The sequence below is a fragment of the Diutina rugosa genome, assembly GCF_008704595.1.
Source record: "Diutina rugosa strain CBS 613 chromosome Unknown scaffold27_size161568, whole genome shotgun sequence".
NCBI classification, from domain to species: domain Eukaryota; kingdom Fungi; phylum Ascomycota; class Pichiomycetes; order Serinales; family Debaryomycetaceae; genus Diutina; species Diutina rugosa.
Window position 1 is genome coordinate 127,908 of NW_022995166.1, and position 26,172 is coordinate 154,079.

A 26,172-nucleotide genomic window follows, 5' to 3' on the forward strand; every position below is an offset into this window, starting at 1 on the left:
TACTAAGGTTTGGTGGGGCTGTTCCGCCGGCTGGCTCGGCTCCGCGAGGTGGTGGCACCTCACGGATGGCGGGTTTGCTGTTGATGACCGACGGCGTTACGTAGGCACACGACGTAAAGAAAAAAAAAAAAAGGAAAAAAGCAATTTTCGCAACGGTAAGCGATGGCGAGCCAACAACGCGCGTACCGCAGCGAGAGGTAGGCGTAAGCGGCTACGGTCAGCGATGCTCACAATAGCGGCTTGGCCAGGCCCCGTGCATTATCGTCCCTCCAGTGAACGAATCGTGGCCCAGCACCGCGGTAAGCACGACGCGCAGCCAGTGGGGGGTGGAGGTCCAGGCGCCACCGGCAGCGATCGCTATCGATCTGTCAGGGTGCCCCTCATCGGACCCGCTTAGACGAACTAAATCGGGCGACTCCGAACTGAAAAAAAGAAATGGACACAGATTATTGTTTGACATTCCCATTAACTTTAAAGTGGGGAGCGAAAACGCCGTGGAGTGTCAAAGTGGTATATTTTTGTGCCTCCGATGTAAGCGTGCGTGCCCATAACACGAGAGCGGTCATCGAGGAAAGACCAAGCACGGTGCTACGTAAGCACGCAGCAGACGGAGCTTATGTACCGTTCAGACGATAGACGACATTGGTATCGCTGAATACGATCTGGAAAAGTTTGATCGGTTCTGGTAGTGGTTTTCCACCATCTCTCATTAGTTATTGGCATTTTTCAGGTATTGCCTACATTGCCCGGGGGATTGCGGAGACGATTGCAGAACTCCGATGCCGACTACAGCACGCCACCGTGGCTAACCGACAGCGATTGGCGAAAAACCGTTCCCACCGAGGAGAATGGCACGGCTCCAATCAGTGCATGGTGTGGGTTGCTCCTGATAGCAGCTGCGTCGATGGCGGATAACAAAAAGCCCACAGAGCCGGGCTGTGGAGACAGCCGTTGGCGGTGCTGCAACGCTCGTTTGAGTAATCGCCATCGGAGTTGAGCATCTGCGAGATGGTGTAATGATTTCAGATTGATTCGAAGCTATGGGCTTATTGAGACATAGGTGAGACTCTGTGTTTCGATCTGATGCTACCATACCATCGTAGTTTCCATTAGAAAAGGTTACTAGCTATGTTTCATTGGTAAATTCTGTTTATAACGGTTAGGGTGGTGGCAATCGCCTACTGTTAAAAATCAAATCTGGTGCGATGTCGATGATACGGTAAAAAAAAAAACAGGTAATCTTTGGTAGAGCTGTCTATTTGCCGTTATCATACTGTGCTTACTTTACTGGCACTCCATGGTACAGTCTCTCCCTTTTTGTGACATGTTACGCCACTGAAAAGAGAGTCGCCGATTATCTGTTCCATCACTTACCTTTGACTCAATTTAGTGATGACCTAAACCCAGGAAGTCAAAGTGTTATCAATCGAGAGTTTGTCGATGGTAAAACCATAAGTGAAGGATTCAGCATTACTAAAGTCTCGTCGCTTGCCCCCTATTAAGTCTTGGCTATTGAGGCTCCGACGGAGTTAGTATCTCATCAAAAAAAAAAAAAAAAAACTCTGGATATATCGGTTACCAGCATCATTACTAAGTCTATTTCAGTCAACTTTTCAACTAATTTTCCATTGGTACTGCTTGTCAATCTCCTACTGGTCTTACTAATGCCGCTTACTTTACTGGCGACTTCCCCATACGAAGATGCGGCCACTATCGCCAAAATCAGAAGCGAAGCAAGTAGTGCCAAAAGCGGAGCGCGGAGTTTCGTCCCCCGGACCGCCCTCTCGGCCACTTACCCAGTTTGAACAATTGTACGACAATGTAGATCCTTTTTACCTCTGATTTTAAAAGCATGTGCTAGTCCCGAGTCCCCGAATAACCCCTACTTAAGTTCCGGTGGTTCCAGGGTCGCACGACCCCTTTTGATAGAAATTACCACAGCGGGGAGGCCGTTCGCAATTTTTCTACCACAGGAGAGAATAGGCAACGGGGTGAAAAATCATGGTGCTCTACTTTGAAAACCGCCACAGCTACGCCCACAGCTTCGACACGGTTACGCTTGCCTACCTCAACCGGTACCCCAACCCTTACGCCAAGCACGTCAAGCTGAGCGACACCCTCGAGCGGTACGTCGATGGCGCCGGGCGCCTCTGGACGACGAAGCTCGTGGTGAAGACGGGGCGACTCCCCAAGTTCATCGAGCCGTTTTTGGGCAAAGCGTTGGACCTGTGGATCATCGAGAAGCTGGTGATCGACCCCAAGCGGCAGACGATGCACACCTACACCGCCAACGTCGACCACCGGCGGTTCATCCAGGTCGAGGAGCGCTTGGACTACGCCACCGCCGACGGTGTCACCACCGTCGACCTGAAGGTTAAGTTTTCGCTGAATTTCACCGGGTTCAAACAGAAAATCGAGCAGTGGCTGAAGAACAAGTTTTTGTCGAATATGAACAATACCCGCGAGGGGCTCAAGTTCGTCATGAACCAGCTTCACGAGTATCGCGCCCGGCGGGTCGCCACCTGAGCCCGCCACCAGCTAACCACCGGAGACGGCCACCGGAGACGGCCACCTGAGCCCGCACCTTGCATTCATGAAACTTGCACATACACTACTCTCTTTTATCGTTTTCATTATCTTTAGAATTACATACTGGGTATGGTAATCAACCAATAGACACAAAATACAGTCTAAACATAGATATATTGACAAATGACATATTGGATGGATGCTATGCTTGACGGGCCCGCGTCACTTCAAACTGAAGGGTGCGACGACGAAGCTCGGCGTCCTCGATCTGGCGGAGGAGGTCGGCGTCGTCGTCACTATCTCCCCCTAAATCGTTAGCGTCGAAGTCGTCGAGGGTCCGGCGCACCTGGGTGGCACGAGCGAGAATGCGGTTCCACTGATCGATCAAATCCAGCGCGACCACCACCCCATCGTTGGTAGTGGCGACGGTACGATTGCACTCGTGGAACATCTCCACCATCTGGCCCAAGGCGTGATTGATAGCTTTAGCGTGGGCGAGCTCCAGCAGCATGGACACGACGACCGAGCACGCCGCCTCACAACAAACTTTTTCGCCCCCGTCTCGCTGGGAGGTCGAGCTCGAGTTTGTCCAGAGTTTGAGCAACATCCAGTATGTCTACTACCTAGCCCAGGAGGGTTACTTGAGCCAGCCTACCTTCCGCAACTACGTCGCCTACCTCCAGTACTGGCACCAGCCCCAGTACCTGAAGTTCTTGGTGTACCCAAACTGCTTGCACGTGCTCACGCTTTTGCAACACGACCAGTTCGCTAAGGATATCCAGAACCCTGACTTCCGCAACCTGTTGATGAACGACATGGTGAGCCGATGGCAGCAGCAGCAATTGCAACCACCAAATGGCAGTGGCAGTGGCAGCGACGCTGGCGGGGGTAGCGCGGCGCTGGTGGCGATGCTGGCGCCGGAACCGTCGCTGGTGGCCGAGTCGGCCACCACCGAAGCGTCGCTGGCCCGGTAGTGCCACTACCAAAACTCCCACACTCCCGCACCCTTCTCTCCGATAGCAATACACACAGTTTCCCTGGCTCCCGCGGTATCCCGCGCTATCTCCACGTGACGTCGAGGGCGCCCCACCCGATAACCGCCTCCTCTCACACTCGTACCAGACAATAAACCACTACCCAAAAAAAAGCCCACCCAAACTGACAACAGCGTACGGGCGACGATGATTCCTACGGGCTCCGAGGTGCCGGAGACATGGGGGAAGTCAGCGAAGCCCCCGGCGCCAACCGCCACTGCTGCCACTGCATATACCAATGATACCCTTACTGCTGCCACGACTACTAGTCCCACTGCTGCTACTACTACTGCTACTGCCACCACTACTCCTGCTACACCCACGCGGCGGCGCCACTCGCACCTGACGCCGTGGGTGCGCCGCCAGAGCTTCTTGCTGGCGACGATGATGGGCGACGAGAACTACAGCGTCTACGAGCTGTGGAGCTTTTTCGCCGAGGGCAACTTCCACATCTTGTCGCTCAAGGAGTGCCAGGGGTTCGTGTTCAACCAGGACTTGTTTGCCCTGCCCTACCAGCAGCTGCGATCGCTTGCCACCGAGCGCATCCGGACGCTAAGCTACGGCGGCAGCTGTGCGCCCAAGGCGCTGCCGGGGCGCCGTGGTCCTCAGGCACGCCGCCACACGCTGTACCACGAGCGCCGCCCCTGGCTCAGCGACGTCGCTGGCGACGACACCGACGCCGCCGACGATTTCGGTAAGGACGACGACATCGACATGCGCGACCGCACCGGCGCCGACGACGACAGCGACGAGTTTGACGACGACAGCGACGACGACAGCGACGACGGCGGCTTCAACGACGGGCGGTTCCGCGTCGACGTCACCGAGGTGGTAGTGGGCGAAGGCGACGACGTCATCGGCGAGCTTGCCCGGCGCCACGCGGGGGCGCTTTTACATAGGTAGAAGAATAGGTAAAGAAATCTCCATGTTAAACAAATACATCCATGGCTTATATGTACAAGAGAGGAAAAGGAAAGCGTATGTGTGTCGTCGTTCACGTCTTGATGGCGTGGTAGCGCTTGCCCCGGACGCCAAACATCACCGCGTTCAGGTTGAACGTCTCAGTGGGGTTGGTGTCGACCAAGTCCAACTTGGTGCAGGCGAATAAGTTCTGGGTCGGGTGCATGAGGACGTCCATCTCGTCGTGCAACGGGTGCGCCTGCAACCACGCCAACTCGCGCTGGGCGTCCTCGAGGTGGTAGCCGGTGACGAAGACGCCGCACTTCAGCTCGAGCAACCCGGGGAGCGACTTGTCCCAGTGGACGCGGTCGGCGGTCTGGAACCCGGGGTGGAAGGCGAAGAAGACGTCGAGGTAGGGGTCGAAGGGGAAGAGGTCGCCCATGTCGTAGAGCTCGTGGAAGTAGTGGGTGTGGTAGTGGAGGGTGATCTGGTCGTCGTAGCGGTCGACCAAGGCGCGCCCGTGGTCGACGTTGGTCTTGCCAAACGTCCGCTGCTCGCGGTCAAAGTAGGCCTCGGGCCCCACCAAGTGGATCTCGAAGCGCGCCTCGGGGAAAAGGTACCCCATCTGCTTCCACACGTACCCGGGTAACATCAGCTCCATCTTCGCCCCCAACAAAAAGATACGGATGGGCCGTTCTTTAAACGTCACCGCCTCCGTCTGCTTGACGTAGGGCGGGTACAACAGGTAGCGCAACGCCGCCAACAGCTTGAGCCCCTCCACCGTCAACGGGCCCTTGGGCTCGCCGTGGTAGGGGGAGAACTTGTGCAACAACGCCGCGATCGTCATCGGGTACGTCAACACCTTGGTGGCGGCGGCCAAGTTGTACTCGGTGTTCATCGGCATGAAGTCCCGCGTGTAAAAGTAAGAGTCCCAGTTCAGCAAGTTGGTGGTGTTGTCCTTCAGCTGCTCCTTCGGGAAGAGGAACTCGTCGAACTTGCGCCCCGAGCGGATGTCGTGCTCGTACAAGTTGACCTTCTTCAACTTGTCGTAGGTCTTGTTGGCGTGGTAGTCGGTGTCGGCCAACCACGCCTCCTCCAGATGGTGGGTGGGGATGCCCAGCACTGGGCACACGTACTCGACGGGTTTTTTGGTGACGGGGCATTTGGCCATGGCGCGTATATACGCCGCCCGGGTGCGTATGTCCTCGTAGGGCAGCTCGTCCCACTTGTAGAGGACACGCTCCTTCTCCTGGCTCTGGGGCTGCTCGAGGGCGAGCATCCGCCAGAGGAACGACAACTGGCGCGTCAGCACCCGCTGGGTCTTCGCAAGCATCGCCATATGGGGTGGGTACGTTTTCGGTGCGCACTTGATGCTGGTAGCGGTGGCGCCAGCGGGGGCGGGGTTTGAATTTTACGGGGCAACACCCGAGCATTAACTAGTTTGAACTGAATATTTTGGTAGCTAAGGCTTTGATTTATTGGATGGATGTTTGTTTAGTATAATTAACCCCCTTTTGTCTGGTTTTTATTGCGTATTACTTGTGTTTAGCATGGAAAAAACACAAAAACCGCATTGGGCGTTTACCCCGAGCCGAGAACTATAATCGATCTGGAATAAACAGATCATCGCTTAGGAGTTTGCCTAAGTCAAGATCGGCGTTGGGTGAACGAGTAGAAGTGTAGTTAGGTCATTTCTTCAAGTATCAGTAAATTTTAGTAGCGAGTATACGTTATAATAACCCGAATCATAGCATGGGGACACGTAGAGAGATTATCAATAGTGTAAAGCCTTCAATTGAGGACTGGTCTATGTTTGATTAAATCAAGATCATCTTTACCAAAATTTTAGCAGCTTTAAACTTGAATTTACTAAACCTATCTATGATGGGCCGAGGAGGTGATCAATGGCGGTAGTGCATATAAGCCAATCATCCCCCTAATCTTCAAGTCCTCTCGCGAAGCTGTGTATATTGATATTTGGTAACGGCACGATCTTTTCCTACTTTTTGAGATAGACACGAACAGCGAGGTCGTTGGCAATAGATTTGTCGAATTAAGGCAACTTCAGCGTTAGAAATTGTATCGTTGAAGCTGGAGACGTTGATCAGTACCATTTGAGAGGGCTGCTGCTTGCATAAGCCACGCTTCATTCATCGATCATCTAACGCATTTAACAAGGCAACGCCATGTGGGGATATAATGGGCGGAGCCTAATACGGAAGTCCATTCGGCTCAGGATATTTTACTGAGGACAAGGTATTATTGATGAGCTCATTTCTGCTTACCTCATCAGCTCGTCGTCACACTGAGACGACCACTTCTATCGTCTTTAGTACAGTAAAGTTGGAGAAGTAGATGCTTAATTTGAGGACGATAATGGAGAAAAAGGTCCACAGTGTTCTACCAATGGTAAAGGAAGCAAATGGCTCACGATTTATGGAGTCTTGCCATCCCAATTTCTCCTAAAATTTTGGGTGCATATCAGCCGTGCCCATGGCGCGTTTGTTTATTTTTCTGGGGAGAGACGATCGTCTCGCACTGAACTAATCTCACCACCCGGAGATAGCCAATCTACCAAAGGAAATGGGTTCTACAAGCCATCATCGATAGCATTTTGAGGCGATTGAATTACCTTGGGCTTTACTGGTTTGCCATACTATGGAAATATTGTTTGAGAAGCTGTGCTCGTTGTGAGCGCCATAATCGTCGTCACGTCAACGACGCCGGCCACGAATGGTTCTAGCCCTTACCAAAAGAGTAGCTCAGCCGGCATTGAAGTTTGACGACGCTATGCGGAAGGCCACATTATTTTGTGACAATCCAACCCCGCCACCCACACCAAACCGTGCTACTCCCTGAACAATGAAAGCATCGATGCTTTGAGGGTCTAGCCTGGACTAGATGCTTTGGACTAGGTGTACTAAGTCGCCGAGAGGATCGTCGATCTTTGTTTTTAGATCCTTCACAAATACATGGGGGGCAGCAGGTTGACGGAGAGTGACAATTGACAAAGGCGGGTGGTATTTCCCCATTGTTTCCGCCTCCGCTTATGTCCAGGACCGGCAGTGAAGGCCGGGTAACAGCTCCCCCTAGTCTCTTAATTGAGCAGGGCTGCTTGTCCTCCTTGGCATAAATACTCGCACTTCGCCAGACTTTTTGTTTTCTCCTCATCAACCTTTACTCAACCTACTTCATCAATTGACTTGCTAATGACTGGCATGTATCATTGACTACGTTCAACACCACTTGCTTATTTACATGAACAGCTCAAGACAATATAGTCACAGCTTCATGACAGTGTGGTGTTGGTCAACCATTTCAAACGTGCTGCCGCCTTGACTCCAAACTTAACTGATATCTGAGAGACGCACACACATCGAGTTGGCATGGATTGACGATGACGCTCATTGATTCTGGCGAGGCAAATACCCCACTATATGATGGGGGCCCGCAACTGCTGAATGCCATGGACCCACAGATTACAACTACTGGGCCATGAACTTGCTGTTATACCATGGACCCACAAATTTCGACTAAAGGGACATGGTTGTTGCTGTTATACCAAGGTGTGTTTCATGTTCAAGCGATTGTCATGTTGCAGCCAGGTCCCCAGACCATCATCGTAGTCGGAGGGTTGACACACCATTTTGCGGCCCTCTGCACGGCGGCGTTCATCATAGGCGGTTTCCAATATCTGATCGACCCGTAACAGACAGTTTTCACGATTAGTTACCATCGGCTGTCTAGGCATCTTAAAGGTGATAGTAATGATGGGTCACCTTTTTGATGGAAGTTCTCACACTGGGGAGCTGACTGCTACATCTACCAATAACTGGAACGACCTGAATAATTATTTGAAATCTAAATAACTTCAACTCAAACTACAATAAACAAACTGATCCTTTGCAAATCGTTTATCTAGAGTACAATTTGCTATAGTTTGGTTCAACATTATTGTCTGGTGGGTCACGTGATTACTATTGGTATAGCGGAGGATCCTGTGGCTATTATAAAATTGGGTATATCTACACAAGTATTCCTACCAGCTTATTTGCAATGAATTGAATGATAGGCTGCTTGAAATGATCGAGAACAGAATCACTAATGCCCACATCTTCAAACATTACTACTCCAAAGTGATTGCTGACATCAAACTACTGGGGAGAGTTGAGGCAATGGCATTTTGTAGATTGGTATGCAATTGTGATTGAAATTGAACTCAATCGGTAGCATTTCCTTTTAACGTTTATAGAAATTGCTGGTTCTCGAACCACCACACGCATGGCATAATTTTGTCTCAATTAGCAAAAATCTCACACAACTGATAAAAGGCGATTAAATACTAAGGTGCTTCAATATATCTTAAAGCCATAAACAAATAAAAACAAGCTAAAATAAAAATTACAATGCTTTTTGATTTCCATTAATTATATTAGTTATGCTAAAGATTAAAATTGGCGTACCGCATCGCAGCCAAATGACCATTACCTGAGAGTGTGCAATGAGTTTGATTGCGTCCAAAGAGTGTCTGATCGTGTTGATTAAGTGTCTGATCGTGTCCATTGCCTGATCATGGCCAATGAGTTTGAAGGTATCCAGTGTTCGATGATTAGTCTTGTGGCATGTTCTAGACCCGCTAGTCGAATTGAGGCTGCCACAACACTACCGAGTTATCTGCCGACGCCAACACCATGAGTTTAGGGTCGAAAGCGACGACTTTGGCGATGTGGGGCGACGGCAACAGCGCCACCGGCGCCGTCACCTCGGAGTTATCGTCGGGTTTAACCGTGCGGACGCCGCCGTCCAGCGTGCGGAGGCGAGTTAAGTCAAACACGTGGAGCTCGGTGGGCGCCGTCGCCAGCGCTGCGAGCACGTACTTGCCGCACGGCAGCCACGTCGCCAGCGCCGTTGGGTAGTGGAAGCCGCTGAAGTCGGCGCCGGGCGCCGCCAAGCGCGTCAACACGGCGCCGGTGAACGCGTCGACGACCAAGTGGTTGCCGCTGGCGGTGACCAACAACACCGTTTTCCCCGTGTTTGAGAACTCGAGACGGGTGAGCAGGGCGCCGCCGGCGATGGTGGTATCGAGGAAGGGGCCCCGCTCGCACTGGCGGGGGTCGTAGAGGCGGAGCGAGTCCACCAGCGCCACCGCCATCACCTGGCCCTGAGGATCGTAGCCAAGCGCCTGGGCGCCGGGCGCCAGCACCGCGCCGACGTCGTGCGACGAGCGCAAGTCCCAGAGCTTCACCCGGCCGTCGACCAGCGCCAGGATGAACCGGTCGTGGACGGGATTGACTTCGAGCGCCGTCACCTGGTGGTGGTGGCCTTTGAAGTAGCGCACGTACTGTTTGTTTTCCAAGTTGAGCAAGCGGATCTGGTGGGTATCGGTGCCGGCGCCATTGTCGGCGCTAGCGCCAGCGCTGATTTGCGCCGTCAGCGCGTAGAGACAGTTGAGCCCCTGGTGAGTGAACCGGGCGAGGTGGGCGCCGTACTTCTGCGATTGCACGTCGCGGTGGTGGGCGCCCTTGTGGACGTCGTAGAGCTGGATCAGCTGGTCGACGCCGGCGGAGATGAGGTACTGGCCGGAGTCGTCGAAGTCGAGCAGCGTCACCAGCGCCTGGTGGTGGTAGCTGAAGTGCTTGGTGGGCGCGAGCGCCCGGAGGGCGCGGAGGTCGACGGCGGCCGTCAGCGACTTCAGCATGGAGACGGCTAGACGTGAGGGAGCGATGCTAGTCGCGCTCACGCGTGGGGAAGGAATCGCGACTGCTGCGAAACTTGACGGGAAAATGCGGAAACAACTACCACCAGAGAAGAGTATGAAATAGTGGCAAGACTCTAGAGATTCAGGTATGATTTTCTTTTAAGATATAAAACACTGATACATATGATTTCGTAATAATTTGATTGTCTGGTGAAATTTCGGTGAAATTTAATGGGGTTGTCTCTTCTGATCAGAGGATATGTGTGGCGGAAGTGGGACTCCCGGCGCGTCGGGAGTACACCTACTCGATGAAAGACTATGTGTTCACTACCAATTGACATGAATTGACCTGAAAACACGACGTTTAATTGACAGTTATATCATAAAAACTGCACTGAATTATAACTCTAAGGTCTTGAAGGGAAGTGATTTATGTTTAAGTCATAAGACTACACTCGTGCCTTGTGGGCCAATTTACCAAAAGAAACCTCGCCTAACCTCACTATACATTTACACGAGTCACTTGTCTGTCGGGTAGTTTTTGTCTTACCTACATCCCACGAGCCATGACCGAAGCCAAGTCCCCATGGTCACCCGGTGGCGGTGTCACAAGAGTAGGGAAAGAACTACCAAGAACTACCAAAGAGGTCTAGAATTATTCTTCAAAGATAATACACTAACTACTATCAATCACCAATTACTGATTACAAAGCCAAAACCATCCAATACCAGTACCCTATCCCTATCTTTTGCAATTATCTCTATCGTTGGATCCCGCGCTCAGTAGCCCCCGCTGGGTTGCCCCTATGCCCTGCACGGGCGCGCGCGCGCCACAGCAACGTCACCGCACCAATCACTGCGATCTTACCAGTACCCATATAACCAACACCCGCCCCTATACCACCCGCCATGGCCGACCCCGCCGTTCCATTTAAGGTCAAGGCGGTCTACGACTACACGCTGGAGTTCGAGGACGACCTCAATTTCACCACGGGCACCGTCATCACCGTCACCGCCGTCGAGGACGCCGAGTGGTACCTGGGCACCGCCAACGGGCGCCTGGGGATGTTTCCCAAAAACTTTGTCGAGCGCATCAGCGACGACCCCGCCGTGCCCAAGCGGCCAGCGCACCCTCACGGCGCTGCCAGTGGCGCTGCTGGCGCTGGTGCTGGCGCTGACCAGGCGCCGCCAGTGGCGCTGGAGGCGACGGAGGCGACGGACTCCGCTTCTCCGGCGACCACCACCACCACCCCGACTAGTGGTCAAAGTAAGGCGCCCGCTGCTGGCGCTGGTTACGTTCCCAAACCGACCCTGGTCCCCGCGGCGAAGCACGACGACCCCTACGTGGTCAAGAAGCAGTTCGTCGCGGCGCCGAAGTCGCTGTACGTGCCCAAGATCACCCCGCGCGACGAGTACGCCGTGCCCCACGCCAAACACGACGTCGCCCACAACGACTCTGAGATCGTCAGGCTGACCCCGGTCGACACCCACCCGGAGGAGCCCGAGGCCGAGGCGCCGAAAGTGCTGTTGAAGGAGCGCATCGCCATGTTGCAAAAGCAGCAGCAGGAAGAAGCCGAGCGCGCCGAGCTCGCCGCCAAACGCGCCGCCGAGAAGAAGCGCAAGCAGGAGGAAGAGCGCCGCCACCGCGAGGCGGTACGCGCTGAGGCTGAGGCCGCTCGCGCCGCCGGCGCCGCTGAGGGCGCTGCTACCCACGACTTAGAGGGCATTGACCCCGGCGCCGACGTCGCCCTGCTCGACCGCCACGGCACCGGTAACCTGTTGGGCCTGGTGGGGCGCCACGGCCTGGTGCGCCGCCGGCTGAGCCTGCTTAAGCGCACCACCACCGGTGGCTCCGTCGACCCGGCGCTCGACCACGACGACCTCCACGGCGATGCTGGCGACAACGCCAGCATCCTCAGCGGTCAATCGCTGCACGCGCCGGGCCACGGTGGCATGCCGTTGGTGCCCGGGGCGCCGATGGGCTTTGGCGCCCCGCGACCCCCGGTGCTGCGCGACGGTGGCGCCGACGGCGACGACGAGGCGGCGGAAGCTGACGAAGAAGAGGAGGACGAAGACGACGAAGAAATCAAGCGGCGCAAGCTTGTGGAGCGCATGGCCAAGATCTCGGGTGGGCGCAACATGTTCGGCATGATGGGGATGCCCTTCGGCGGCGGCGCCGCCGCGGCGACGACGTCGCGCAAGAAGCTGGTGGAGTCAGCGGAACCGCCGTCGCTGGCGCCTCACGTGCCTGGCGCCGAGGCGCCGTCAGCACCCCCAGTGTCGGCGCCAGCCCCGCCGGGAGCGCCGGTGGCGCCAGTGTTGCCGCAAACCAGCGGCACCAACGCCGACGATGAGTTCGACGACGGCGAACGCCCGGTGCTGTCGGACGACTACCACCAGGACGCGGCGCCTCCCGTGCCTCCACACGTGTCGCTGCCGCCGCCGGTGCCCCGCGACGACGTCGCCCTCCTGCGCCGCTCGTCGAAGAAGAGCCAGAGCCTGCGCCAGTCGATCCACATCCTTGACGACCACAAACACGTTGACATCCCCGAACAGGGCTACGAGGCCGACGAGGACTTGAGCGACCGCCGGGGTCCCGCGCCGGGCGAGCGCCGCGCCTCCCGCGAGCTCCCGACACTGCCGCTGTCGGTGTCGAGCGCGACGTTTGTCGACGCCAGCAGCGCCGTACCACCCCACACTAAGGTGCCGCCACCGCCACCGCCTGGCGCCGCTCCTCCTCCTGGGGGAGCGCCTCCCCCGCCGGCACCCCCTCATGCGCCCCATGGCGCCCCGGCGCCGCCGATGCCCACTCGCCCTGGCGCTCCCGCCGACCACGATAAGTCATTGCCGCCGCCACCCCCAGTACCGGCGCCGGCGCCGGCGCCTGATAGCCACCCGCGCGCCCCACCGCCCGTGCCACCAGTTCCGGCGCCGGTAGCTGGTGCTGACGCTAACCCCAGGGCAGCTAAGCTGGCGCCACCGCCACCGGTGCCGGCAGTGCCGCCGGTGCCGGGATCGCGCCCGGTTCTGCATTACCAGCCCGACGCCAGCGACCTGGACCTGGACCTGCTGCTTGCCGACGACCACGAGTTTACGTTTACCGGCGCCCCCGCGCGCTCGGCGACGGCGCCGTCGCTCGACGGTAGCGCTGGTGGTGCGCCGCCGCTGCGCCTGGCGCCGGCGCCGCCGACACCGCAAGTGCCTCCTCCCGTCCCCGGCGTGCCTGGCACCGTCCCCGGTACTCCAGCGGCGCCGATGATGGAGCGCGCCCGTACCGACATGCTGGGGCTCTCGTTGGCGCTGACGTCGACGCGGGGCCCGCTGCTGCCCACCAAAGGGCTCTCGCGACTGAAGCTGGTGCGCGCCAAGGACCAGCTGCTTGCGGAGGCGGCGCACGAGGAGTTGGAGTACGAGATCCACAACATCGGCGGCCAGAGCCCGTGGTGGGTGCACAGCGCCCTCCCGCCGGCGATCGCGCTGCGGCTGGGGGTCGACTTGCGGTTTGAGGTCGACGCCCACACCATCACCAAGCGCGGCGGGCGCCAGGTCACCTACAAGGACTACTACATCGTGTTTGCCGACTTGTCGCAGCTCCAGTTCGAAGTCGACTACGACGCCGCCGACGCGCTGCTGACGGTGAAATGCGGCGCCCTCACCACGGTGCCGCCGCCGATCATCCGCAAGGACTTGTTGGACAAGTTCCACCGCGAGTACCTGAGCGCCGTCGTCGCCCAAGCGCAGCTGTTGCTTGGCAGCGCCAACGACGACGTCGTACTGCTGGTGATGGCCGCCGTCGCCCACAAACAGTGCCCGCTGATGCTTGCGCCCATCGGCGACCGCGCTTACGGCGTAACCATCTACAAGAACTTCAACAACGCCAACATCGCCAAGATCGACGATATTAAGCCCGGTGACGTGTTGTGGATCAAGCAAGGGGTGTTTGCCAAGAAGAAGCTCGTGGGGCGCAAGCAGCGCAACTTGGGCGACGACCACTCGGTGCACACGGCGGTGGTGTACGACTACGACCCGAAGAAAGATAAGGTGAAAGTGGTGGAGCTGGAGGACGGTCACGTGGTCAAGGAGCTGTATAAGATCGGCGAGTTCGTCTCCGGCCGCCTCCGTGTGTTCCGACCCGTGGGGCGTGATTACATCGGGTGGAATTAAACTGGCACCAGAGGTGGAACCAGAGGTGCTGCATTATGGGAGAATGATGAATGATTACAAATACTCAATAAGATAACCATGATTAAAAAAAAGCATTTTCCTGCTTGTTGTCACACTAGCATATTCGTTTTATGCCACAAAATTGGACGTCACAATAAAAAGTGGTATAATCAGTCGACACAAACAGAATTAGGCTAAACGGAAACAATGCGTAATTTAAATCGAAGGAATAATTGATTAACGCAGAATTATTGTCGACATGAGTAGTAGAGCCATTTAGCCATCGATCAGATTCACGACTAGTAGTAGTAGTTTTGCTTGAGGTTAGCTTGGTGACGTTGCGGCACCGATGTTCATTTTAGTGTAACTGTTTTTTTTTTTCCCCGCGATTTGTGAGGTTTTTCCGAGACGATACGTCGACGCAGTGTAACCAGGGTCACGTGAGGCTGTCACTTCCCCCCGCTCTGGGGGTCCCGACCCTGCCACCTCCACACAAACGCCATGGAACCTCATGCCCCCCCGTCCAATACAACCGCAAAAATGAAACAAAAAGTAACACCCCATAATTTTTCAATTACACTGCCTTAATTATGTCGTGATCCAGCACCAGCCCCTATGTGGGGGTTGCCTCTGGTGTCATCGGTGGCTTATATCCCTCACCCACCTTCCCCTTTACTCCTGTATCCGTCATCTCCGTCGACAAAATTCCTCTCCGATACTCTCTTAGACTACTACCACAATCCATTCGTTTTGGTATCACCTTGCTGAGGCAGTGGTAGTCATCGGCCGGGGTGATCCTGTCCCCAGTGGTGTTCGTTGCAGGAGTGCAACGTGCCAAAAATATGCGACATCACCGAGGTTGCACCGGGCGACAAAAATGCAACCCGCGACACCGGGGCGACCCCCTCGCCGATGTATAAAGCTGCTGGCGCCGCCCCCGGCCCCGGGACAACGATGGCTGCCCGAGTAGAAGTGGCCGCCGACGAGTTGGCCCCGCCGGCGCTTGCCGCCCGGGCCCCGCGAGCCGCCGCCGCCGCCAAAGCCACCAGCGCCACCACCACCAATACCACCACCACGGGCGCCCGCCACCCCGCCGAGCTGTTTCTCATGAACTTGACCGACGACGAGTTGCGCCGCCAGTCCCGCCGCCTCGTCGACGACGTCCACCAGTGCATCGTGGAGGAGCTGGCGTTCACAATGCTCCCGAACTACGCCATCGCGCCGCTGGGCGACGAGCACGGCGCCTACCTCGCCATCGACTTGGGCGGGCTGACGCTCCGAGTGGCGGCGGTGGTGATTGACCCGCCCCGTGCCGACGCCAACAGGGGAGACCGCGTCCACAACGTCATCGAGCACCAGTGGATCATCCCCAACGACCGCAAGGTGATGAACACGGCGTTCTTCCACTACATCGCCGACCGCATCGCCGATATCTTGGCGAAGCAGTCGGAGATCGACACCACCAAAGTGATCAACACCGGGATCACGTGGCTGTTCCCCTTGACCACCACTCAACACAACCGCGGGCGCATCCGTTTGGTGAGCAAAGGGTACACCATTGCCGACGACGTCTACGACCGTGATTTGAAGGACTTGTTGGAAGAAGCGATGGCCGAGCGCCACCAGCTTCGGTTGGACGTCAAGTGCATCATCAACGACTCGTTGGCGGTGTACCTGGCGGGGGCGTTCTACGACCCCTACATGAAGTTGGCGCTCGTCCTCGGCACGGGGACCAACGTCTGCTGTGCCCTCGACACGCTGCCGCTGTTCCCCACGTCAAAGACGTGTCCAGGCGAATCTCAGGTGTTGTTTAATACCGAGATCTCGGTGTTTGGCGACGGCTTCATCGACCGCATCACCAACGATTACGACGCCATGATCGACGACCGTTTCGCCACCTTTCAAAACCGGTTCCGCCCCTTCTTCGAGGTCGACCCCCTCGACGGGCGCGTGTTCCAGCCCCACGAGCTCATGACGCTGGGCCGCTACGTCCCCGAGCTCGCCCGCCTCGTCGTGTGCGACTTGATCGCCGACAAGCAGTTGTTCCAGCAGGTCATGGGCCTGTTTGAGCGGCTCCAGCTCCCCTACGACGGGTTCTCGGGCGAGACGATGTGCTGCATCGACGAACAAGGGTACCCCGAGATCGTCGCCCACTTGGCCAAAGTGTACGGGTGGGACCCGCTGCAAATCACCCGCGACGACGTCGTCATCCTTAAAGTGGTGTGCGGCGCCATCATCAAGCGGGCGGCGTTTGTGGTGGCGCTGATCATTGTGGCGTTCGTCAACTTGTTGTCGGCCCACAATCTGGAGCCGTTCGCCGACCACCGCTTGGACGTCGGCTTCGTCGGGCTGGTGTTGGTGTACTTCCACAACTACAAGCGGCTCGTGACCGAGTACGTCAACCACCATCTGGAGATCACCCGCCGCGGGCTCACCGTCGAGCTCATGCTGATTGAGAACTCGTCGATAATAGGGGCCGCCATCGGCGCCGCGTACTACAGCCACAAGTGACGACGTTTATGCATCAGGGATACATAGGGATTTATTTAAAAGGATTGATTTTGCCGTATACTAGCTAGTAGTGTCAAGTGTATGACTTACACACTGTTCTGTTTTCAATGCTGTATTCGGAAGGTTTGATAAGTTGGGTCATTTCAGAGGAAATGGTGAAATTTGGTAGATTTATTTATTCGTCTATCACTCGCATAAAACTGTAAAGTTTAATTTGACAAAAACATCATTACAGGCCAAATAAATGCTCTATATTAATACTAAGTTTGATACTAACATATAATACCCGAGTAGAGTCAGTAAAAACCCTTAAGAGGCCAAGTAAAGCGCAAAAAGGCAATATTTCCTAAAATGTATCAGTTACCTGGCACTTCTTGAAACCCGAACAGCCCGCGTGGCCCAATGGTTAAGGCGCTCGACTTCTAATCGAGCGATTGTGGGTTCGAATCCCGCCGTGGGTTTCTTTTTTTTTTACCACCAGCAACACCCTAATCGTTTTTCTTGAATTCTTTCACTTAAAACTACTACTCGATTAGTGTATCTCATATATCATCAACGTAAAAACAAGTCTAGGTATGCCATTATGTATAATCGTTATCGTTAGGGGCTAGCGTCGTCGTGGGTGGACCCGTAGCGGCCCTGGCGCTTCGCCTCTTCGCGAGCGTAGATCGCCTGGGCCTCGCGGTCGATCTGACTGTCGGTTTCGTCGCTGCCAGTGAGGCCTCCCATGATGAGGTTAGTGAGCTTGCCCGCCTGGTTCTGGATGATGTTGTCGATCAACACCAACTGGAGGCAGTTCATGACCACGGGGATGACGAACATCACCATGAAGATCTCCACTTCCTCCGGGTACTCGTTGAGCCACAAGAGGATGATGTTGTGGGTGATCCACAAAAGCTGGTCTTGGAACACTTCGACGATGGCAAACACAAGCAACTTGGTGATCATGAGGGCTAGAAAATAGATGATGAGCTGTTTGAAGTAAGCACGATACTTGGGCGGGTCGCCGTACTCGCCGGAGTCGATCTCAGTGATGCCCAACGTCTTCTTACAGAACTGGTTGAGCCACGAAAACACAAGGTATAAGATGTAGACGCCAATGGTACAGTCAAGCACGATCGACAAAAAGTACCAGTCGCAAGGGTCATCGTCAACTTCGTCGTCAGCAAGTAAATGGAGAGCGTCGTCCTGCGACTTGAGGATCAGGAGGAACACGTTGAAGACGTGGACGCCAAACGCGCCCACCAACTGCTTCAGCACGTCAAACGACCATACTTTCCACGTGCGGCGGATGGGGTACTCGTAGTTGCGTTTGATGATCAACAGCAGGAGACAGAGGAGCCCCAACGCCGCCTGGGTGATCAACGAGAACGTCCCGACGAGCTCGCACTTCTGGTCGGGTTTCTTGTGCTTGCCGAGGTCGTGGACGTCGTAGAAGAGCAACACAAGTGCCTGGGGCACCCATAGAAGCGCCAGCGTCCCACAGACCATGAGCGGTGAGTAGGGTGGGTGGGTCGACTGGCGGTTTTGTGGCAAAACGTCACCTCTCCGTTGCTATCGCACCCGAAAAAAGGTCTGACGGCAATTGATGGGGTATGACGACAGCGAGAAAATGTAACGTTGTATTAATTTGGTAGTGTAATCTGGTATCTAATATTTAGTATTAGCTAGCGGAACTGCGAGTAGTACTGTTCATCGGCAAACCGCTGGGCAACCAACGCAAGCACCTCGGGACTATATACATCGGCAAACGTGTCGCTGCCAAGCAAGATGCGCTGCTCGTGGACCTTCATTTCCTCCTTGGTCATCACCACCATGTTTTGCACCAGCAACGGCTTCTTAGGGTCCCATTGCGAGAGCACCAAACGGGTCAGGTAGCCTGAGATGGGCGACTTGCCGCGCCACACTTCTTCAAGGATATAGGGCACTTCAGAGAGCTTAATCGGCACACGGTTATCCTTGACGCCTAATCTGATCAATTGAGCGCCTAAGCCAGTGAGGAACAGCTCGTAGTTGTGGTAGCGGTTCTTCCCCTCGACGGGCTCCATCGGATACCCTGCCACTTGGCACAACACGTAGGTGGCGATGGTCAAGCCAAACATCCCCGGCATCGTCCCCAACACGGGCAAAATGCGGACTCTAAAATTGCGCAACGCCGTCAACTGGTCGACATCTCCCTTAGCCAATTCCTCTTCGGTAATCGGTAATAACTGAGCCTTACGCGGGTCGGGCTTTTCCGCCGAGAACACCACGGGGATCCCCTTCAAGATCCCCCGCTTCTTGAGTCTCACTCTCACCTGTCTCAGAAGGGCGTCCTCTTCAGTCTTGGAGATATCGGCGACGTTAAGCCGCGTGGGGTCGTTTTTACACGCCGCCCCTCCCAGCGAGATCACCTTAAGTCCCTTGTTGAAGCAGTACTCCAATAAGTCGACCTTGGTGTCGATGTTATCGATACAGTCGATGACGAACGTCGGGTTCCACTGGCCGTCCTTGCCGTAGATTAACTGTTCCCCTTGGTCCAACGTCCACAACGAGTTTTCCACCTCAATATTGACCCAGGGCGCTACCTGAGACAAGTGGTTCTTTAAGCAGTTCACCTTGGAAATGCCCACGTCCTTAGTGGTAGCCACAGCGTGGCGATTGAGCGAGGAAAGCGTCACTTGGTCAAAATCAATCAACTTGATGTGGCCAACCCCGGCGCGTACAAGCATCGTCGCCACCCACGAACCAACACCACCAACACCGACGACGACAATACGCTGGTTGCGGACGGCCCGCATCCCGTCGTCGCCGAGGAAGGCGTAGTTTCTCGCCAACTGTTCCTCGATGAGCTCCTCCAGGTACTGGCGCTCGACCAGGCGAGGCGGCAGCTGCACCTCGGGGTTTTCAGCTTCCTTTATCAGCTTGTAGCAGTGTAAGACGCCCACGGTCGCCGCTACCGCAGCCACGGCGGTGACGACATGGCTCCGGTCCAACATGAGGTAGTCGCGATGACACCGCGATCGTTATCATCATTCGAGACTTTGGTTATGAGCGATGATGTAACAGAAATATACCCATATGTACCAGTATATGATTTCTATCTATAGGTTGAAAATCAATTGCTAATCGTTTTTTGGTTAAGTCAATTTCTAATGGTTCATTTACTATTTATTTTCTAGATCAACTAGAGCTTGGCGTTGGCGCCCTGTCTCCCCACCGTCGACTTGATGTACCCGTTGGGGTCCGACGCCGGGTAGAACAAGTCGTCGTTGTCCTTGATCCCCTTCCACTCCAAGTTGAACAAGATGTAGTGCTTGTTGGGCAACGCGTACGACACCTCCTTCACCTCGGGCACCTTGGCGAGGATCTCGGCCGACATGTTGTACATCGTCGCTTGCACCGACGCCGAGTTTTCCAAGGCAAACAACTCCAAGGTGACCTGGCGGGCGGTGTTGTAAGTGTAATCAAAGAGACCCTTGTCGGCGGCCTGGAACACCGAGTTCAAGTCGGGCAACGCCTTGGGGTCGAACTCCCAAGTAGCATCAACGTCGGTGGACAAGATTCTGTCGGTAGTGGGCTTCAACGTGGTGTAGTCGCATTCGTGGAAGCCGTAGAACATCGACCCCGTCAGCTTGAGCACCGTCAAGTCCTTGATCCCCGCGGTGAGCACCAATTTGCCCGACCGCTTGTCGTAGTCCAAGTGGATGCGCTTGGTCTCGGGCCCTTCGTGCTTGAACGAGTGGTCGTGCACTTTGCCGTTAGACAACGGGTATTTTGACCATCTCTGCTGGATGATCAGCACCTCGACGCCGTCCACGTGACTGTATTTCTCGGTGAAGTGCTTGGCCAAGTGGGCGGCGAATCTTTCCAACGGCCACACTTCGGAGGTCTTCGCTTCCACCAAAATGGTGTTTTTGACGGTGTCGGTAGGCACAATCAGCGAGTTGTCGGCCTTGGTGTACAGCTCGTCGAAGCCGCCGCGCAACAACACCATGACGTTGGCCTCGATCACTTCTTGCTTCTTCGGGTTTTGCCGGTCCTTCTTCACCTTGAGGAACTTGACGTTGGCTTTACCGTAGGAGGACTTGACTAATTGCGACATGCTGGAGCGATGGAGAGGGCGGTGATGGCGGGAAACGGGGGTCTTTTTATAGCGGGGACCGCCTACCACTCGATTTTCGGGAATTTCCATGGCGTCGTTGCCTCCGGTACATAAGCCCACGCACAGCGGCTCCTTTGCCCACCCGGCGCCGCCCCCGATACCAGCCAAAGATAGTGATAACAAGCAAAATTGAACCAAAAAGTAGACTAAAATAGCTACAATGATACTGTTTAATTGGTTTTTTAGGCCTGGTTAGTTCTAGTTAACGGTGGGGGTGGTTGTCGGCACGGGGATGCACGATCAAGTGGGAACCCCCCCATTTTATCGATGCTCACCCGATAACGTCTAAGTCCGGCAAAAAAAAGTACTCTTAGTTTTAGTGATTATGGATTGGATCAAAAGAGGAAAATTACTGTTGATCTGAGTAGTCGATAGGGCTATGCTATGGCTTACAATTTAGTTTAAATTTCCTTCTCTGGTTTGGCTACTTAGGGATGTGGTCTACCCACGAAGCTCGGAGATCTCCGTGCCCACTATGGGAGACGCCGCGCGCGCCCGCACGGTGCCGTCACCAGGCAGTACCCATGATATGAGGGCATCTGTCCCTGAAGACGCGCACCCCACAATTCACAAAACTACCATTTATTACCTCTCAACATCAAATTACTTACGTGGTCTCCTCTTTGATTGGTGAGTTCTTCATTGATTTTATTAGTGCTTCTTCAACATTTTCTATGTTTTAAGAAGGTAATTTTCATTAAGATCAACGTAGGGCATATTTGCCCTATTCTACGTTCAATCAACATTCTTCAATTTTATTTTAGTGCCTATGAAAACTTCACGAAGCTATATTTGATGCCTAACTGAAGACTCTTCTAGATTGACTAACCTCTTTGACATGAAAAATGAAATTGCTCATATACTTTATTGACTTAACAGTCTCTAGTTTCAATTTGCAATTGCACACTCGTCATCTACGCCTTTTCATCGACGGTCTCATCGACGGTGTCATCCACCTCATCCACATCTTCCTCCACCACTTCCACCGTTTCCGTTTCCTCGACAAACCGCAACAGTTTACGCAGTTTCACTTCGGTAGCTGACGAATCAACCGCTGAGGTGGTGGCGGCCAGGTTGTCGGGCTCGAAGCACAACTCGGCGGTGCGGATCCACCGTCTCCGCCGGGTATACTTCGAGAACGTGTCGGTGGTCGCCGGTGATTTCCAGGTGTTATCCGTATAAACAAACCCTTCGTCCGGCGCCGGGTTGGCGGTGGTCTTCAGCCGCTTCGCCGCCGGGAGCTGGATGGCGCCGTCGTTGGTTAGGTCGAGGCGCCACGTCTTGTCGACCCAGCGCCACTTGGCGTGGGCAATCGCCAGGGTATAAGGGGTGTCGTCCGTGGGCTCGGGAAGCTTGAAATCGTCGGTCAGCGCCAGCTCGTTGAGGAACTCGTCCGTCCACGGCGCGCGCTCATAGGTCAACAAGTTGTGGGTCCAGCCGATGCCCAACCACTTGCGCTGGTTCTCGTAGATGACGTAGGTGAACCGCACGGGCTTGCCGCCGGCGTCGGGGGTGTAGCGGTGCACTTTCGCCATCGCCGCGTGGAGCAACTGGCGGTTGCGGGGCAGGTTGAAGTCGAGCCCCGTCATCCAGAACACCACCACCCGCGTCGCTTTGAACCGCCACAACAACCGCCGGAACACCCGCATCGTCGCCAGGTGGTAGGTCAAAATGTACACCCCGGTGACCAACAAAATGATGCGGGGCTTGATGAAGAGCGCCGCCACCACAAGGTATAACGGGGTCAAAAACACCGTGGTAAACACCAAGCGCTTGATATCAGACACGGTGAGCCGCAACAGCGTCATCGGCGCCAACAACATGTCCAGCTTGATACACGCCAGCGTCAACTGCTGGACGACCTCGTCCAACGTCGGCTCGGTGCCCACGGCGGCGGCGATGCTGCTGTTGAGCGCGGCGTACCCGGCGATCACCGCCACGAGCACCAAGTGGCCCAGCCACACCACGATCTGCTCGAAGTAGAGCACGGCGAGCGTGTACGCCAAAACGGCGGTGACGTTGACCCAAGGGTCGTCGTTGGTCCAGGTGGCGACGGCCAAGAAGTGGTTGACTATCACCAAATAGGGGTAGGCCTTGGTGAGCGCCCGGGCGACGGTGGGCGGCGTCGAGCTGAGGAGCGGCAGTGTCTGCGGGCGCACTTTGAGCGCCGGTTTCACGGGGGCGCCGCCACCGTCGCTGAAGCGGGCCCGCATGGCGCCGTCGTCCGCCGGGGGCCGGTCGGGGTCGGCGCCGCCGACGTCGGGGAGATCGAATACCGGCTTGCTCATCCTGGGGACCCGTCAAGCCAGTGGTGGTGTGGAGCGAACAAAAGCGCATGCGCCGGGCGCGACAGCATGCGACCCCGCGAGGGGAAATCCGAGGGACGACACCAGTCGTGTGTGGTGGCGACGGTAAGGGGAAGGATGCGAGGGATGGAGGGGAGGCGAGGGGAGCGAGATTGCCGAGCGGTGGCCGGGTTTGTGGCGAGACAATGGCGGAATTATTATCGGCGGTATCAGTCGGCTGAGGATAATCCGGCACCCCACTGATCCCTGCCCTCGGCATTGCCCCACAAAACCGGGGGGCGCGCCGAGCCCTCTTGTGAAAGGAACATATAAGCTACCGATCCTGCGGTACCCCAGTCCCAACCACCGCGTGCCCCACCCCCCCTGATGCTGCCGTTGTACCCGATCCCGCGGTTCCTGATCCTCCGGGAGCGGGAGACCACAGCCAACGAGATCAAGCGGTTCTTGGCCGACCAGCACTTTGACGGCGCGACGTTGTGGCGGCTGTTGAGCGCCGCCGCCGAGGACCCGGAGCTGAAGGCGTTCCTCAAAAAGCACCGGGCCACCATCGAGGCGTTCACGACACGAACCCAGTTCCGCCGCTGGTTCTTCATCGTCGACCGCGCCATGGTGGGGCTCCACTTGCTGACCCAGGTCGAGGAGCGGCGCCTTTTGCTGCGGCGCCCGGCGCTCGACCGCGTCGACTTTTTCGACGCCATCGACAAGGCCGCCGACGCCAACTACTTGATCCACAAGTACTCGACGCCCGAGTACGTCGCCCTCTTGGCGCGGTCGGTGTTCAGCCGCTATCCGCTGGTGCAGAAGTTTCTCCTCGACTACGTGGCGGATCCGGCGCACCAGCACGAAGATATCTCGCATATTCTCAACCAGTTGATGTTGGCCCTCCCGGACTTGTTGCCCCTCAGCGCCTACCAGTACGTCTACAAGCTTTAGCCTGCTTCTAGGTCTACCCACTTTAATGAATACCCACAAGTACCTAGTGAAGCACTAGTATCAGTTAGTAGTTCGTTGGTTCAACTTGTTCTCGTGGCTGGTGCCTTCATCTACCATTTACATTGGTTTCAATGTATCCTAAGCTTTAATGCGACAGAAGCCTTAGTGTAACAATAGCTCTAATGCAAGAGAAACTTCTATGTAACGGAGATCTTGCTGTGACAATAGCAGTAAGGTCAATGCCTAGCGACTTGCTCCTCGGTGGCTACGGCTAATAGTTGTAGATCATAGCCAGCCTTTGGTGGTGAGATCGCTGCGACAATCAGTACTAGTACTAGCAGTCTATGGGCGGATACTTAGTCTACAATTGTCACAATGAATACTAGTAGCGTATGTGCGGTTAGTGGCCATATCACGTTGGCCATACCCCAAGATTAAGGGAGCACTGGAATTCATCTTATATCGGCTCACACTAAGATCATCGCTTAGATCTCTACTATCTCTCACCTGACATCAGTTTCAAGTTTAGTAATAATCATAAGGTATTACCTTGAATCTGAGAACGATTGGATTCTACACGGTTAGCCTATTATTCCTTTGTATACGCGATCATACTCCTAAGTCTAATATTCCTCTGTTTACCTTCGTGGTGACCCCGGAAAAACACGCCAGATCGTCGCTGCGCGCCATGGACTTCTCGTCGCTAATCGGCCACGAGATCGAGGCCCGCCAGCGGGACGCCGGTGAATCCACCCGCCGGCGCCGCTCCCGCAAGCGCCGCTCATCCACTACCGAAGAGGGTAAGCCCACTGATGGCGATAACGATGAGACGCTGACAGCGCCATCGGCGCCCGACGCGGCGCCAGCGCCGGCGCCCACCGACCTCCTTGATATCCCTCGCGAGCCACAACTGATCGACGAACAGCTCCAGGTGTTCGACGAGGACCCCACGGGCCTCTCCGAAGCCGCCAAGATCGACCGCCTCCACTACCTCGTGCGTCAGGAGAAGTACAAGCAATTCCTCGCCGCCGAGGCGTCCGCCACCGCCACCGCCATCACCAGCACCGACATCGCCCATGGCGACCACCAGCGGCTAGCGCTCAGAGTGCGCAAGTTCCTTAAGAGCACCGTGCTCCAATGGCAGGCGATCGAGCCCGAGCTGCCCCTCTTAAAGACGGTCAAAATTGACTTTGTCAAGCTCTTCTACAAGCTCAGGGCACACAAGCTTAGTCCCGACGTGCTCACGTCGTTGGCGACGGTCGTCCACTACCTACAGCGCCACGACTACCACGGCGCCACTGAGAGCTACTACCAGATGAGCATCGGCAACGTCGCCTGGCCGATCGGCATCCGCGACGTCGGCATCCACGCCCGCTCCAACGACGACAAGACGACGAAGGCGATGGCCAATATCATGGCGAGTGACACCACGCGGCGGTGGATGGTGTCGGTGAAGCGGGTGATCACCTGGTGCGAAACGGTGACAAAATAGTCGGTTTAGGGGTTTAAAGTGGTCAGAAATTGCGTCTACGACATTAATCAGCGGTCAATTGAGTCGACTAGCTCTCAAGTGGGTGATTATTCGTTAGTTTGGTACCTTTGGTGGAAGGTCGCACGTGACTTAGGGTTGCCGCCCTCGCGGCGAAAAAATTCTTCGGCGCACGATATTATCGCCTCCCCTTCCGCGTTCCGCACCTTTACACACCCAAATGGCTAGAGAAATCAAGGACATCAAGGAATTCGTCGAGTTGGCGAGAAGAGCCGACGTCAAGTCGGCCGTGGTCAAGACCAACAAGAAGATCAACGCCAAGGGCAAGGCCGTCAAGCAAACCAAGTTCAAGGTCAGAGGGCTGAAGCACCTCTACACCTTGGTGTTGAACGACACCGCCAAGGCGAAGAAGTTGCAACAATCGTTGCCTCCTACCTTGGAAATCAAGAACTTGTAAGTGGTGT

The 26,172-nt window shown here is 55.5% G+C and overlaps 14 protein-coding genes across 14 annotated transcripts; 8 read left to right on the forward strand and 6 right to left on the reverse strand. All coding sequences in view use genetic code 12, as the record gives it.

Moving 5' to 3' along the window:
* Positions 1 to 2,001: 2,001 nt before the first annotated feature.
* DIURU_003969 (uncharacterized protein) lies at positions 2,002 to 2,526 on the forward strand (the record flags this gene model as incomplete). Its single annotated transcript, XM_034156789.1, has 1 exon — positions 2,002 to 2,526. The coding sequence occupies one exon, from the start codon at positions 2,002 to 2,004 to the stop codon at positions 2,524 to 2,526; it is 525 nt and encodes a 174-aa protein (XP_034011292.1).
* Positions 2,527 to 3,038: 512 nt separating this feature from the next.
* Positions 3,039 to 3,503, forward strand: SOH1 (Soh1p; the record flags this gene model as incomplete). Its single annotated transcript, XM_034156791.1, has 1 exon — positions 3,039 to 3,503. One exon carries the CDS (start codon positions 3,039 to 3,041, stop codon positions 3,501 to 3,503), a length of 465 nt encoding a protein of 154 aa, XP_034011293.1.
* Positions 3,504 to 3,710: 207 nt separating this feature from the next.
* Positions 3,711 to 4,466, forward strand: DIURU_003971 (uncharacterized protein; the record flags this gene model as incomplete). Its single annotated transcript, XM_034156792.1, has 1 exon — positions 3,711 to 4,466. The coding sequence occupies one exon, from the start codon at positions 3,711 to 3,713 to the stop codon at positions 4,464 to 4,466; it is 756 nt and encodes a 251-aa protein (XP_034011294.1).
* Positions 4,467 to 4,557: 91 nt separating this feature from the next.
* Positions 4,558 to 5,802, reverse strand: MSS51 (Mss51p; the record flags this gene model as incomplete). The annotated part of the gene is made up of 1 exon (XM_034156793.1): positions 4,558 to 5,802. The coding sequence occupies one exon, from the start codon at positions 5,800 to 5,802 to the stop codon at positions 4,558 to 4,560; it is 1,245 nt and encodes a 414-aa protein (XP_034011295.1).
* Positions 5,803 to 9,099: 3,297 nt separating this feature from the next.
* Positions 9,100 to 10,161, reverse strand: SWD2 (WD-repeat containing protein; the record flags this gene model as incomplete). The annotated part of the gene is made up of 1 exon (XM_034156794.1): positions 9,100 to 10,161. One exon carries the CDS (start codon positions 10,159 to 10,161, stop codon positions 9,100 to 9,102), a length of 1,062 nt encoding a protein of 353 aa, XP_034011296.1.
* Positions 10,162 to 11,070: 909 nt separating this feature from the next.
* BBC1 (Bbc1p) lies at positions 11,071 to 14,325 on the forward strand (the record flags this gene model as incomplete). Its single annotated transcript, XM_034156795.1, has 1 exon — positions 11,071 to 14,325. The coding sequence occupies one exon, from the start codon at positions 11,071 to 11,073 to the stop codon at positions 14,323 to 14,325; it is 3,255 nt and encodes a 1,084-aa protein (XP_034011297.1).
* A 912-nt stretch (positions 14,326 to 15,237) lies between these two features.
* HXK1 (hexokinase 1) lies at positions 15,238 to 16,836 on the forward strand (the record flags this gene model as incomplete). Its single annotated transcript, XM_034156796.1, has 1 exon — positions 15,238 to 16,836. One exon carries the CDS (start codon positions 15,238 to 15,240, stop codon positions 16,834 to 16,836), a length of 1,599 nt encoding a protein of 532 aa, XP_034011298.1.
* A 600-nt stretch (positions 16,837 to 17,436) lies between these two features.
* On the reverse strand, positions 17,437 to 18,327 carry DIURU_003976 (uncharacterized protein; the record flags this gene model as incomplete). Its single annotated transcript, XM_034156797.1, has 1 exon — positions 17,437 to 18,327. One exon carries the CDS (start codon positions 18,325 to 18,327, stop codon positions 17,437 to 17,439), a length of 891 nt encoding a protein of 296 aa, XP_034011299.1.
* Positions 18,328 to 18,503: 176 nt separating this feature from the next.
* Positions 18,504 to 19,814, reverse strand: DIURU_003977 (tRNA threonylcarbamoyladenosine dehydratase; the record flags this gene model as incomplete). Its single annotated transcript, XM_034156798.1, has 1 exon — positions 18,504 to 19,814. The coding sequence occupies one exon, from the start codon at positions 19,812 to 19,814 to the stop codon at positions 18,504 to 18,506; it is 1,311 nt and encodes a 436-aa protein (XP_034011300.1).
* Positions 19,815 to 20,002: 188 nt separating this feature from the next.
* Positions 20,003 to 20,920, reverse strand: DIURU_003978 (uncharacterized protein; the record flags this gene model as incomplete). Its single annotated transcript, XM_034156799.1, has 1 exon — positions 20,003 to 20,920. One exon carries the CDS (start codon positions 20,918 to 20,920, stop codon positions 20,003 to 20,005), a length of 918 nt encoding a protein of 305 aa, XP_034011301.1.
* A 974-nt stretch (positions 20,921 to 21,894) lies between these two features.
* Positions 21,895 to 23,268, reverse strand: DIURU_003979 (peroxisome biogenesis protein; the record flags this gene model as incomplete). Its single annotated transcript, XM_034156800.1, has 1 exon — positions 21,895 to 23,268. One exon carries the CDS (start codon positions 23,266 to 23,268, stop codon positions 21,895 to 21,897), a length of 1,374 nt encoding a protein of 457 aa, XP_034011302.1.
* A 384-nt stretch (positions 23,269 to 23,652) lies between these two features.
* Positions 23,653 to 24,219, forward strand: DIURU_003980 (uncharacterized protein; the record flags this gene model as incomplete). Its single annotated transcript, XM_034156802.1, has 1 exon — positions 23,653 to 24,219. One exon carries the CDS (start codon positions 23,653 to 23,655, stop codon positions 24,217 to 24,219), a length of 567 nt encoding a protein of 188 aa, XP_034011303.1.
* A 688-nt stretch (positions 24,220 to 24,907) lies between these two features.
* Positions 24,908 to 25,711, forward strand: DIURU_003981 (mRNA splicing protein; the record flags this gene model as incomplete). The annotated part of the gene is made up of 1 exon (XM_034156803.1): positions 24,908 to 25,711. The coding sequence occupies one exon, from the start codon at positions 24,908 to 24,910 to the stop codon at positions 25,709 to 25,711; it is 804 nt and encodes a 267-aa protein (XP_034011304.1).
* Positions 25,712 to 25,928: 217 nt separating this feature from the next.
* On the forward strand, positions 25,929 to 26,165 carry RPL38 (60S ribosomal protein eL38; the record flags this gene model as incomplete). Its single annotated transcript, XM_034156804.1, has 1 exon — positions 25,929 to 26,165. One exon carries the CDS (start codon positions 25,929 to 25,931, stop codon positions 26,163 to 26,165), a length of 237 nt encoding a protein of 78 aa, XP_034011305.1.
* Between the last annotated feature and the right edge of the window lie 7 nt (positions 26,166 to 26,172).